Source organism: Petaurus breviceps, unplaced genomic scaffold, assembly GCF_028583685.1.
Source record: "Petaurus breviceps papuanus isolate PSGF00001 unplaced genomic scaffold, PetGlider_PUasm1.0 186, whole genome shotgun sequence".
Lineage (NCBI taxonomy): Eukaryota > Metazoa > Chordata > Mammalia > Diprotodontia > Petauridae > Petaurus > Petaurus breviceps.
The window spans coordinates 16,784,638-16,799,356 of record NW_027185798.1 but is presented as its reverse complement, the minus strand read 5'-3'; the positions used below and the strand labels follow the sequence as shown (position 1 = coordinate 16,799,356).

General features: G+C 44.0%; 1 protein-coding gene across 1 annotated transcript in view; it reads left to right on the top strand.

Annotated features, from left to right (window-relative positions):
* SLC47A2 (solute carrier family 47 member 2) overlaps positions 1-14,719 on the top strand; it is a 33,675-nt gene that overhangs the window by 2,956 nt on the left and 16,000 nt on the right. The window contains exons 2-7 of the mRNA XM_069089610.1: positions 1,187-1,288; positions 2,053-2,121; positions 6,751-6,899; positions 11,003-11,045; positions 11,957-12,001; positions 12,974-13,071. Coding sequence (XP_068945711.1) covers positions 1,187-1,288; positions 2,053-2,121; positions 6,751-6,899; positions 11,003-11,045; positions 11,957-12,001; positions 12,974-13,071 — 506 coding nt within the window. The remainder of the gene's footprint in view (positions 1-1,186; positions 1,289-2,052; positions 2,122-6,750; positions 6,900-11,002; positions 11,046-11,956; positions 12,002-12,973; positions 13,072-14,719) is intronic.

Here is a 14,719-nt window from a genome sequence, read left to right as displayed (position 1 = left end):
CTGTAGGGTAAGACACCCAATTGAGTGTGTGTTATTCCCTCCTTAAGCCAAATTCACTGAAAGTAAGGTTGTCCCATTCCCTTTCACCTTTCCGCTCTTCCCCTCCATTGTAACAGTTTTCTCTTGCCTCTTTTATATGAGATAATTTACCCTAATCTATCTCTCCCTTTCTCCTCCCAATAAATTCATTTATCACCTCTTTATTTTTTAGATATCATCCCTTTCTATTCAACTCATCCTGTGCCCCCTGTCTATGCATACATTTACACATATATACACACACATACACCCCCACATGTGTATGTATGTATACATACATATATTCCCTTCAATTGTCCTCGTACTGAGAATGCTTCAGTTTCCTTATTTGTAAAATGAGCACCTCCCTATGCTGTGATGATCAAATGAGGTCATATTTGTAAAGCATTTTATAAACTAGAAAGTTTACAGTCTCTGGCTATGGTTCTGGCTATGGTGATGATCATAAAAGGAGGGAGGCAGATGACACACATTCTGTGTCTGTGAGCTCCTCCCGGACCCGGAGGGGAAGCTGGAGAGCCCTCCCCAAGCCTCATCTCAGTGCCTGGCTCAGCTCGGGAGTGCAGTAGGTGTTTAATAAGTGTTGTTGAATAGAGCTGAGTTGAACACCGACCTGTTGGAAGTGCCCAGGGAGGAGTGACTCTGGGAGTGTCCATCCTGTCCAGTTAGTGCAGGGGAAAGGGCGCCACACTTAGAGTCAGAGGACCTGCCTCCTCTTTGGGCAAGTGACTTCCATTCTCTTGGTCTCAATTTTCTTTTTTTCTTTTTGGAGGGGGGGAAGGCAGGGCAACTGGGGTTAAGTGACTTGCCCAAGGTCACACGGCCAGTTTTGTGTTAAGTGTCTGAGGCCTAATTTGAACTCAGGTCCTCCTGCCTCCAGGGCTGATGCTCTATTCACTGTGCCACCTAGATGCCCCCTTGGTCTCAATTTTCTCCTCTAAAAAATGAGGAGATTGGGTTTGGCGATGTCTCAGGACCCATCTAGCTCTCAGTGTGATGACTCTTCACCCCCCACCCCCATCCCCCAGGACTCCAGGATCTCTTGTCCCTCTTTTCAAATGAAATCATATTTGTAATGTGCTTAGCACAGTGCCAGGAACACAGTAGGCACTTAATCCATGCTTATTACCTTCCCCCTTCCCACTAGTTCCTGTTCCAACTGTTAATCTTCATGATCTTTGTGATGAGCAGCGTGTTCTGTGGGCACCTGGGAAAGTTGGAGCTGGCCTCGGTGACGCTGGCCGTGGCGGTGAGTTCTCTGCCCTCTTCACTTGGGGGGAGGGAGGGGAGGGAGACCATCCCTTTTTAGAGAGAGGCTACAGTTCTACTCCCTTCTCAACTCCTTTGTACTCCCATTCCTGAGGACCCCTCAAGGGTTATCCCCAGTTCTTAGGGGTCCTGCCCCTGAAACTCCCACCCAGACCTATTAGGAGAAGACCTATTACATATAATCAAGAACCAGGGCCATGGGATGTCTGTCTGACTTCCTACTTTCCTCTTTCCTGAGACCTTTCTCACCCCCTCAGATGCTAATGCCTCCATCCCCCAATGCAGACACATATGTACTTGCCTCCCCAACTAGAATGTAAGCTCCTTGAGGATAGGCAATTGTCTCTTCCTGGTCCACCCCTTCCCCCCCGCCAGTGCCTGGCATACAGTAGGGGATTAATTAATGTGTGTTGGATTGTTTGTATTTATTTGTACATAAATATATTTGTCTCCCCTCCTAGAATGTAAGTAAATTCCTTGAGGACAGGCAATTGTCCCTTCCCCCCCCCTCCAGTTTCTGGCATACAGTAGGGGATTAATTAATGTGTGTTGGATTGTTTGTATTTATTTGTATATAAATATATTTGTCTCCCCTCCTAGAATGTAAGTAAATTCCTTGAGGACAAGCAATGGTCTCTTTTTTTCTTTCTTTTTTCCTCCCTAGTGCTTGCCACATAATAGGGAATTAATAAACGTTCATTGATTGATCAATTGGTTGATAAGTTTTGTGTTTTCTTGCTCTAGTTTGTCAACATTTGTGGCGTTTCAGTCGGTTATGGTATGGCCTCAGCTTGCGATACTCTGATGTCTCAGGTAGGAGGTGGTTCCTGGGCTTGGCTTCACACCCAGCATCATACATCTCATTTGTTCTAGGGAAGAATTAGAGGAGCCACCTGCTACTCTCCTCTCTTGAGTGAAGTATTCAGACCCAGATTAATTAGATAGATAGCCATGGTGTGGCCTGAATCCAGGTCCCCTAGAGATGAATTAGTCCACAAATTAGGATATTGGTATAAATAATGCATTAGAAAGCGAATACCATTTTAGGCTACCTGGAGAAAGGCAGAGTATCTGGGAAATTAAGGCCCAGAGTCCAGAGGCTGTTGGACGCAGCATCAGGGAGACCAGGGTCCACGTCCCATCTCGGATATATCCTGGTTCTGAGACTTTGGAGAAGTCATCAACTTCTCAGGCTCCCTCCCAGGTGGTTCTCTGAGGGCCAGAACAGGTGCTGATCTGAATTTCTTCGCTGATAGTTTCCTAAATGAATGAAATCATGGGTCTATTTGAAAATACAAAAGGTATCCAGAGCTCAGGCAGTGGTCATCCAACCATCTTCTTCCCTGACCAGACTATAGCGAAGTTCAGTTCTGGTCACTGCATTTCAGCAAGAACCCGGAACAAGAGACCAGGACATGGGAGGGAAGAAGCAGAGCATGTTGAGTCTGGAGGAAAGAATTGGAAGGCTGGGGGCGAAAGCTAATTCTAAGTACTTAAGGGATTGCTGACTGGACCAGGAATGTCAAATGTAGATAGAAATGGCCAGACATAAGGATCCTGAAAACCATGTAGTAACATAATCTATGTTTTATTGTATTTGTATTTATTTCGTTAAATATTTCCTAATGACCTTTTTAATCTGGTTTGGTGCTTATCGGAGAGTGTTGTCTGACCAGTGAATCTAGCAGGTATAAAAGATTAATTGAATGAATAGAGCACGGGCCCTGAAGTCAGGAAGACCTGAGTTCAAAATCTGGCCTGAGACACTTGACACTTAACTAGCTGTGTGACCTTGGGCAAGTCACTTAACCCTAATTGCCTTGCCTTCCCCCCTCCAGAAAAAAAAAAATAAGATAAACTGAAGAAACTAGAGATGTTTGGCCTGGTGAAGAAGGCTTCAAAGGCATCAGAGCCTTAGGGTATTTACAGGGTTTTGGTAGGAAGAGAGATTGATTAATCTTGTTCTCTTCTGCCCCATAGCCAGAGCAGTATTTAGAAGTGGCAGAAAGGCCACCTGAGGCTTGACCAGGAAAAACTTCCTAACAATTAGCTTAGGAATTTCCAGAGGCTGAGCTCCCTAACAGCTGGCCAACCAGCTGGGAAGTCCTTGTGTAGGAGGCCCCAGTTCTCATTCCATTGTCTTGAGATGGCAGTGAGGCACACACAGATACTGGATTGTCCACTGCCATCTGCAGAGTTCCACCCTCCACCCCCACTCCAAAGCATCTCTTCCACCAGCCAGCCCACTGGAGTTACTCCTTCAGATCGAGAGAGCATGTCTCTAGAAGGCTCCCAGTTCAACCTAGATAGGTTGCTTGATAATAGTCCTTAAGTGCCCCCAAAGGCACAGAGCAGTAGAGCCTAAGCTCTCTGAAGACAGGGGCTAGCTCCAGTTTTTATCTTTGTATTTCTAGAGCAGGGTTCCTGTCCCCTGCAACTCTCAGGAAAACTGTCCCGTGCCCCATGCCTGATCTGGAATGTGAGAAGAAAGAAACTGTAGCGTTTGCCATATTTATGCACCTGAGAACTAAAACAAAAAGATTAATTAATTTTTCATAAAGAAAACTATTCTCTTCATAATATTTTTTGTTATCATGAAGCTGTTCATTATACATTTTTTTCATGATCACCATAACTTTGGGGATGTTTCCATAGGATAATAGAGGTATTTACCAAATGTTCTTCCCCACAAGCTTCTTATCTCCCCCAGGGCAGAGCTCTCTACCCCTGCTGGAGAGTCAGAATCCCATTTTGTACATAGTAGGTGTTTACAGAATGAATGAATGAATCCTTTCAGAAGCCTGGGTCATGAGGGATCAGAACATAGACTAGAAAGGGTATATTTTCACGTGAGATAAAGGAGTAGGGAAAGGACTTAGAACAGTTGGGAGGAAGCATGAGGGTACATGAGAGTACATAGTACTAGTACTATGAAGAAGGAAGAGGAATATCAGAAAAGGATGCCCCCAAAGGACTTTTGCCTGCTTTGCCAGGAGCTGGTAGAGTGGTTTAGTATGTCTACTTGAGTTGGGGAGAGAACATGCCAGGTACACTGATCATCTCCTCTGATCTGATCCTCAGAACAGCACTTGGAGGTAGATGCTGTTATCATCCCCATTTTACAGATAGGGAAACTGAGGTAGGCAGAAGTGAAGTGACCTGTCTAAGGTCACACAGCTAACAGGTGTTTTAGGCTGGATTTGAACTCAGGTCTTCCTGCTCTGTCTGCTGAGCCACCAGCTGTCTCTGAATGGGACTTTTGTCACTGCTCAGTAGTCTTTCTACCTTACTCTGCCTCCAGATTTCATTTCTCAGAGGCTTTTCCATTCTTTCCCTCTCCTGCTAAAGTCCCCCAACTATACTTCCACCTCCAAATACGTGGTTTCTTATTTCACTGAGAAAAGAGGACCGCCAGTCCTTTAGACTCCTTCCTCAAAATGTCTCCCATTTCCACTAAATTCAACACTTATAAAGTGCTTACTGTGTGCCAAGCTAGCCATCACTCAGCTCTTTTCCAGATGAATTGCTGTCTAGCTATGCCCCACCCCATTTTTTCGTTTGTGAAGTTGGTTTTTTGAACCCCAACTAAAGATTTTACATTTATCCTTAATAAATTCTATCTTATTAGAGTCAACCCAAAGTTCCAGATTTCTTTAGATTTTGACTATTATACGATCTATGAGTTAGGTGGCTTAGTAGATAGGGCACTGGTCCTGGAGTCAGGAAGACCTCAGTTCAAATCTGGCCCCAGATACTTCCTAACTGTGTGACCCTGGGCAAGTCATTTTACTTCTGTCTACCTCAATTTCCTCAACTGTAAAATGAGGATAACAGCACTTCTAGGGGTTTTGTTAAGAGATATTATTTGCCAAGAGTTTGTCACAGTCCCTGGCACGTAGTAGGCATTATACAAAGGCTCATTCTTACCCCTCCCACCCCATTTCTCCCAGGTGTGCATGATCTGCAAATTTGATGACTGGGCCCTCTGCCTTCATAGAAGTTGCTGTATTAAATAATGATCAAATAAAATAATAAATTAACATAATATAAAATATAATTGAATATATAAATAATAATAAAATTAAGTAACAATGTGGTTTTATTGACAAACAAAACCACTCCCAGTGAGGAAGCTCCCTCTACCAATGCAGATCAGCACCTGCTCTGCAATTCATAGTCTTAGTGTGTTGTCTGGGAGCGCTGAGAGAAGTGACTTGCCCAGGGTCACATAGTCTGAATGTATCAGAGATGGAATTGGAATCTTGGCCTTCCTGACTACAAAGTTGGCTCTCTATTCATTCCATTTCCTAACTGCCTCTGGTTAGAAGGAAGGAAGGAAGTAAAGAAGGAAGAAAAAAGAAAGGAATGAAAGGAAGAAAGGAGGAAAGAAGGAAGAAAAAAGAAAGGAAGGAAAGGAAGAAGGGAGGAAGGAAGGAAGAAAGAAAGGAGGGAAGGAAGGAGGGAAAGAAAGGAAGGAAGAGAGGAAGAAAGGGATGAAGAAAAGAAGAAAGAAAAATGAGAGGGAGAGAGGAAAGGAGGAGAAAAGGAAGGAAAGAAGAAAGTTAGTTTGCCATGACTTGTCCTTTTTTAAGAAATGAATTTAGATAAAAATTTTTGTTTTTTTAACTCACCTACATTTCTCAGTGTATTCTTTCTTCTTTTCCTTCAGAGAGGGGGGAGAGAGAGAAATTTCTGATACCAAAGAATTTTTTTAAAGGTGGAGAAGTAGTAAAATTAACCAACATATAAGAAAATCTGACTTTACATGTGTGCAGTGTGCCACACCTATAGGCCCCCCCATTTCTTTTTTTTTTTTTTTTTTTTGTTGGCGGTTGGGGTTAAGTAACTTGCCCAAGCTTACATGTCTGGTTTTTTTGTGTGGGTGTTAAGTGTCTGAGGCCAGAACAAACTCAGGTCCTCCGACTCTGGGGCCAGTGCTTTACTCACTGTGCCACCTAGCCGCCCCCGAGCTTCCCCCCCCCCATTTCTGCAAAGAAGCTGAGGAATCACCTGTTCATCTCTCTTCTTTGGCTCCAAGGTCAGGTCATGACCTGTTCTTAAATGAAGCCACCCTGGTTCTTTAATAACCATGTCCCTTTCTAGGTACTTAAAAACCAACCTCTTAAGTAAAAGGATCTAGAATTCTTCTATTCCCCTACCACATTCCATGAGAATCTGGGGTGAACTTGGCATCTCCCCGGCTTGCATCTCCAGTGCAAGCACATTGTTTAATGTCTCTTCAGTTGAATTGGGTCAGGGTTCAAAGAATCCTGAGATCACAGATTAAGAGTGGGAAAGGACCTTAGAAGTCAAACCCTTCATTTTACAGATGGATAAACTGAGGCCAGACTGATGAGTAACTTGACCAAAGTCACTCGGATAGTAAGTGTCAGAGGCAGGATTTTAACCCAAGTCTTCCTGACCTATGGTGCTGTTTTCCAGACTTACGGAACTACCAACAAGAAGCATGTGGGAGTCATTCTGCAAAGGGGAATCTTGATCCTGCTTCTCTGCTGCTTTCCCTGCTGGGCCCTCTTCATCAACACCGAGCAGATCCTTCTCTTCCTCAGACAAAACCCTGATGTGTGCAGGTAAGACCCTGACCTCAAGGTCTCCGAAGCCCCAACTGGGTTTCCTTGGAAATAGCTGGTGGGAGGCACATTGGCTAGTCCCAGAGTGTGTGTGTGTGTGTGTGTTTTACACTGATGTCTTTGATGTAAATGGTATTCAGCATTGTGGTCTGCATGTGGCACATGACATAGAGTCCCCCCCTGGTGTTTCCTGGTCACTCAGAGGGGTCTTGGCTGCTTCAAGGCTACACCTGCTAAGCCTTGGCAGGTATAATCAAGGACAGCAAAGTCTGTCATCCAAGGGCCAAGCTAGTGCCCTGGCCCAGTGGAAGGGTCAGTGGAACCAGATTAATAATAACTGCCGTTTCCATAGCACTTACGGTATGCTAGGCACTTTACAATTATTAACTCATCTGATCCTGACAACAACCCTGGCAGGCAGGTGCAATTATTATCATCCCCATTTTACAGATGAAGAAACTGAGGCAAACAGAGGTTAGATGACTTAGATGACTTACACAGGGTCACAGAGCTTGTAAGGTCTGAGGCTGAACTTGAACTCAGGTCTTCCTGACTTCAGACCTAGTGTTCTATCCATTGTACCACCCAACTACCATCAAACTCTGACCACCACTCACTAGCCATGTGATCTCAAGCAAGTCATTTTACTGCTGTGGATTTTGGTTTCCTGATCCTCAAATGAAGTAAGAGGGTTGGAGTAAATGACCCCTTGGGTTCCTTCTGGTTCTCACCCTGGGATTCTGACTTTGGAGAAGATCGTTGTGAAGTTAGTCACAACAGGAAGAATTTTTTTTTGTCTCTAGTAACAACTCTCAACATTGTTTAACCAGTTACTATCAGATCTGGGGTGCACATGGGTGGAGGGCTGACCCACAGCAATGAAATCACAGAACCTTGAAGCATGAAGGAAGTAAAAGTAATATGGGTGACTGTGAACCTTTATGGGATTTTTCAGTTTACAATGCTCCTTTCGTTAGCTTCAAGGAGCTTCAATGAATGGATGTATGGATGATGGATGGATGGATGGATGGATGGTTGGATTGATGATGGATGGATGGATGGATTGATTGATGATGGATGGATGGATGGGTGGATGAACATTTATCAAGTCCCAACAAGGACTATAAAGAATGACATTCTGTGAAGGACAGACTACTTCAACACAAGAGAGTCCAATTTTTAATTTAAGAGGATTATACCTCAGGACTAACTCTTACTGGGAGCTTTAACTTGAAAGAAACAACCTGATGTTTGTGTGTATAGCTAGCACCTAGCAGCAATAATATTCTGAAGAAATAAGGACAAATTCTTGAGAGAAAGTGGCCAGCTAGACTGGTTTCTCAGAGATGATATCTCAGATGCAAATATACACTAATTATTATGCATTAAAAATTTTTGCTGTGGTGGTTATGTCTCACTCTTACTCTGTTAATGGATTTTAATTACATGCTTTATCTTTTGGTTATAAATGACAAACATCCTTGTTGGCATTATCTCTGAATCCTAAATTACATACAGGGCATTTAAACTATTAAGTTTTAAATCTGCACTAAGATTTTTGGGACACCTTGTACTGCCAAGGTCTCAGGCTACCAAGTACTTGGTTCTTTCTAATACCAGCATCAACCTGCTGGGATTGTTGTGAAGATCAGATGAGATAATATTTGTAAAGCTCTTAGCACAGTTCCTGGCACATAGGAGACATTTTATAAATGATAGTAGTATGATTGTAGTGTCTTTGTTGTTAGTCATTTCAGTTGTGTCTGACTCATGACCCCATCTGGGGGATTTTCTTGGCAAAGATCCTGTAGTGGTTTGGCCATTTCCTTCTCCAGGTCATTTTACGGATGAGGAAACTGGGGCAAACAGGGTTAAGTGACTTGCCCAGGGTCACACAGCCAGTAAATGTCTGAGGTGGGATTTAAACTCAGATTTTCTTGTCTATATATCCAGTATTCTATCTATTGTATCACCTAGCTAGCCCTTATTATGAGTCAAGTCCTGTGCTAAACACTGAAGATACAAAGACAGGCAAAAATATGAAATTCATAAAAATGATCCCTGCCCTCAAGGAGCTTACATTCTTCAAACCCTCAAAACAGTGACAGTGAAAGGGGAGTCTTCTTCCAATAGCTCATGATGGTCTGGGGGTTATCCTGGGTTCTCAGAGGCAGAACTCCAGCTTTGATAGGTCCTGCCAAACTGGAAAGGACTGGAGATAGAGCATGTCCAGTGCCTGGGCTGGAGCACCAGGCTGGAAGGCTCAGACACTCAGTCCCAGAGTGATCCCAGGGGGGATGATTTTTCTAGCCATAAGTAATTCTAGAAGACCATATGGCAAGGACGTCATAGACAGTTTGGGATTTTTATTAGAAATTTACTGCTGAGCATCAGTGTAGAGAGACAGAGAAGGGGAGAGAGACAGGGAGAGAAAGAGACAGACAGATATAGAGACAGAGGCAGAGAGAGAGAGAGAGGTTCAGAGATAGAGAGAAAAACAGAGGAAGAGACACACACAGAGACAGAGAGACAGACAGAGGTTCAGAGATAGAGAGAGAAACAGAGGAAGAGACAGAGGCAGAGAGAGAGAGCGACTGGTCATTTATTCAAGCCTTGTTGTTACATGTTAGTAACATGCATGTTGTTAGAGCTTAGTAGCTAATCCAAAGGTTCCTCTATCCCTCATTTAGGGCAGCAGTGATCTGTAAGGCAGCATGTAGATTGGCAGCAGGTGAAAATCTTATACGTGTCCTAAGTGCCAGGCCCTCCCCCTTAAAAGGACACGTGCAAGTTGCTCAGTGATCATCTACATTTAAATAAATTAAGTTCAATGCATATAATCCATGTCAACCCTTCCCCCACAACTCTCTTGGAGAAGAATCTTCTCTAAGGTGTCTTTGTACACATTCTTTGTATAATCTAATTCATTGTTCTTAACCTCGTTCTGACTGGTTTGGGATTTGTCTTTTTATTTTTCTTACAGTATTTCATAAAAATCTTTCTAGATTTTCTTTGTATTCCGTGTACTTTTTAGCCTTAACTGTGTTATATTTCATTATATGAAAGTACCACTATTGGCTTAACCCTTTCCCTATTGTTGGACATTTAGGTGGTTGCCAGTTTTGTTTTCCCTTGTTTACAATCACATGTAACAGGCAACATGTAACTGGGATAGTGATTGTAACTGTATTGGGAATTCCCAGATAAAGAAAATGCCTCCACCAATGCAGGTAGCACCACCTCTGCCACTTTGAATCTAAGAGAGTGACCTTGGGCCTCTATCTCTACCCATTGTACCACCTAGTCGCTAGGAAAATTTTTGAAAAGAGAGAACTTTGGGGGGTTTGTTTTAGATCAAAGTATATCAACGTTTGGGACAAAGTATATGTTTAATTTTGTAACTTTTAGTGAAATATTGCAAGATTATTCTCCAAAAAAAGATTCTATGAGGTTGCAATTCCACCCAGTGATGAATATGTCCCTGTATCTCCACAATCTACCAACCTTGAATTTCATTGCTTTTAATTACTATGTCTAATTTGACAGATGTGAGGTGGTGCCTCAATGTTGTTTTAATTTGCATTTTTTGGCTCTAAGTCAGAGGACCTGAGTTCAAATCTTGCTTCTTTCATTTAATACGTGTGCAACCTTGGGCAAGCTGCTTCAACTTTCAGGGCCTCAGTTTCTCCATCTGTAAAATGAAGAGCTGGACTAGATGGCTTACAGAGTTCTTTTCATCTCTAGACCTGAGGTTAGTGAAGTTAAGCCTTTTGTCAAATGATTTTTTTAAAATGTCCTTTGTTCAGGTTCCCACACTGATAATAACCATGAGTTCTTTTTCTGTTTATGCTGTATGTATGTATACACGCCCTTGACATCTCCCCCTTTAGAATGTAAACTTAAGGGTAACGATTGTCTCATTCTTCCTATGTGTACACTCAGAGTTTCACAGTGTCTGGTATGCAGTAGCCACTTACTAAATGCTTATTCCTTGATTGATTGACACGGAACTCCATAGCTAGGAAAATGGAGCCCGGAGAGGTTTCTGCTCATCACTTCAGAACCCTGCTCAAATGTCGTTTATTTCTCTGCGTTCCCTATAGGATAACCCAAGAATACGTCATGTTCTTCCTTCCTGCCCTTCCTGTAAGTTCTCCTCATCTCTCAGCTCTAAAGGGTGGTGGTGATTTCCCTGCTCCCACGTTCAATGGAAGGGACCCCCCCCCCCCATTCTAGCTGCTTATACTTTACTGTGTCAGTCCTGGGTTGTTCTAACTCATCCAGAAACTTGGTGGTCTTATGCCGATGCTTGATCAGATTTCATCTGTGTAATGGGCAGAAAGTCCAAATCCCACGAGCAAGGGAATTCTCTCCCCCCTCATTTCTGCCTCCTTAATTTTAGTGATTTTAGTGCCTTCCCTGAGAGTCTCTCTAATTAGTCCTTTATAAAAAGAGAAACCAAGCTCAGACCTCTCTGGCCTTGCTCCTATAATGCAGTTAGTTGCCTGTAGGGGACTAAAAGGAAGTTGAGATTTAATGGAAGCTTTGGAGGTGAGTAGGTGGAATTGAGGAGGGACAGTATTGCAGTCTTGGGAGACGACCTGGGAGAATGTCCAGAGTCAAGAGATGGAATTGCTTGTGGAACAGCTGGGGGTCAGGGCACTGGATCACAGAGTGTGTGCTGAGGAATAAGGTGTAAGAGGGCTGGAAAGGTAATAGGAGGCTAAGTTATGAAGGACTTTGAAGGCTAAGCAGAGCATTTTGTATTTTATCCTAGAGGTGATAGAGGCCACTGGGGTTTATTGAGTAGGGGGGGGTGACAAGGTCAGATCTGCTCTCTAGGAAAATCACTTTGGTGACTGAATGGAGGATGGGCTGGAATGGGGAGAGATTTGAGGCACAGAGAGTGGCGAGGGGCAGAGAACAGCCAGCCACATGATGAGTAGGGAAGAGGAGACACATTGGAATGAAGCAGGCAGAGGCTGGCCTCTTGGAATCTTACCATGGCTAGCCCATCCAAGATCAGTCTTAATGTGTGCTTGTGTATTTCTCTCCAGGCCATTTTCCTTTATTCCTTAGAAGCGAAATATCTACAAAACCAGGTACAGTGACATTCCCACCCTACCTAGGCCCCAGGATGATATGGTCCCTCCCAGCGGGCCCCTGCCCTCCACTGGTGCTGTGTGGTCTCATGGGGCCAACCTAGAATGTGCTTCTCAAAGTTGACTCCACCTGGGCTAGAAGGAACCAAGAATATTGGGCTGTGGAAGAAATTAGAGTCTCTCCTTGGCTGCCCCCAAGGTGGTTCAGTGGGAAGGCCCACTCCCCTGCCCACTCTAACATAAGGCACATGCCCACTCTCTGCTGCTCCTCCCTACGGGGAACTGACTCTCCAACAGTCTCTCTCAATTGTTGAGAAGGGACTCAGGCTGAGGGGTGGCTGTCTCTGTCTTGGTCATAGGAGTTTGTATGCTCCTGAAGAGCATCTCATCCTAGGCTCCTGGCCTGGTACTCTGGGTGGGGGTGGGCACACCAGTATCCAGGCTCCTGGCTTGGTACTCTGGGTGGGCACAACAGTATCACTAACTCATAGAATCTCAGTTCTACAAAGGGCGTTGGAGACCATCAAGTCTGACCCCCTCATTTAATGAGAAATGGAAATAGGGGCCCAGAGAGGGAAGTAACTCACCTTAGGGCACACAGCCAGTCAACAGAAAATCTGGTAACAGAACTCAGGGCTTTTCCACCTTCCCCAGATTCACCCCTCCTTCATTAAGTCACAGTCACAGAGTCACATAAAGACCCATTCACCAACACACAAAGGCAAAGTTGACACCAACATCGGGGGACCTATGACAACCTGTCCCTCTGGCGTCACATAGATACATGGGACCACTCCCATCCAGACACTTTCATGGAGTGCCACACAAACCTCAGACACAGTCACAAGAGCTCACACTCACAGATACTCCCTTTCCAGTTACCCAGCTACACAGAGGGTACCTACAAAGACTCAAAGAAGAGCAGGGGGTCTGAGCGCTCTGTGGCTAGGTTTCTATTTTCCTGTATTTCAGGGCATTGTCTGGCCTCAGGTTCTCAGCAGTATCCTGGGAAATGGTTTCAATGCGTTGGCCAACTACATCTTTGTCTACGTTTTGCATATGGGAGTGCCGTAAGTAGCAAGTGGGCATTTTGAAGGCAGGAAGAATCTTTCTGCTACAATGACAATAGCAACAACAAAAATAATAAGAACAGCTAGCATTTATATAACCCTTGAAGGTTTGCAAAACACTTTACAAATATGACTTCATTTGATGCTCAAAATAACCTTGGGAGGCACAGCACCGGTCACACAGCAGGTGCCTCCTTCCTACCAAGTCCCCACTAAGGGGCAGAACCTGAGGAAGAGGGTTAAAGAAAGAAAGAGGTAGGAAAGACAGAAGTGATAGAAACACCTCAGGATGAATGTAACATGAAGTGTAGGGAGGCCCTGACTCCCCTCCTGGGTGTATCCCAGAGGAGTCAGAGCCTGAGATTGCCTTCCAGGGCAGTGATCCCAGACACTCATGGGGGGAAGGTGTGATGAGCAGGGGGAGGGCAGGTGGGGCACCCAGACAAAGGAATGGGAAGGGTCCCTAAGGTGGAGGGAGATGGAAAGGAACTCAGAAAGCATAGGACTCTAGTTTTAGGTCTGAAAAGGACCTAAGAGGACATTTTTCCTCATTTTACAAATGAGGAAACTGAGACCCAGAGAGTGGATTGCCCCAAGTCACACAGGTAATAAGCAATGGAGGACTTTAAACTTGGGTCCTTGAAAAAGTGGCTTAGTGACAAATCTACAAGCTTGGATTCTGAGTTCAAATCCTGATTCAGACACTTAATACTTTAATAGACCCTGGTCCTTTCAAATTCCTTACCTGAACCTCAGTTTTCCCATTTGTAAAATGAATAAATCAGACTCAATGACCCCTAAGGCCCCTTCTAACTTTAAGCTATGATCCTATGCACCTGTGACTCCAAGATCACCAAGTTCAACTTCTTGAAAGGAAACCAAAGCACAGCCAAGGAAATTGACTTGCCCAAGGTCACAGTGAAGAGCAGATTCAGAATTTGAATTCAGGTCTTCAGACTCTTTCTCTTGTGCCATATTACCTAAACTAAGGCAACCAACTCAGGAGCCTGGCCTGTGATTTCCATTTGTGGGCAGCTGTCATTGCTGTGAGAATGCCCCTAGTCTAGGGCGTCTCCTCCTTCCCTGCTGGGAGTTGTTTTAGGGGAACCCTCTGGTTGTGTCATGTGGGCTTAAACCCAATAGCAGACTGCTCCTGGAGAGAACAGGCTGCCTCAGGCGTAGCCTGTGTAAGCATTTACTACGACTGCTACCACCACCATCACTACTACTATCACTACTACTATTACCATTACTACTACTACAACCACCACCACGACTATCACTACTACTATTACCATTACTACTACCACCACCACCACTGCTACTACTGTCACATTACTACTACTACTACTGCTACTACCACCACCACTACTATCACTACTACTATTATCATTATTACTACTACTACTATTACCACCACCACTATTACTGTTACTACTACTGTCACATTACTACTACGACTACTATCACTACTACTATTACCATTACTACTACTACTACTACCCCCACCACTACTACTGTTACTACTACTGTCACATTACTACTACTACTACTACCACTACCACTGCCACTACTATCACTACTACTATTATCATTATTACTACTACTACTACTACCCCCACCACTACTACTATTACTAGTACTGTCA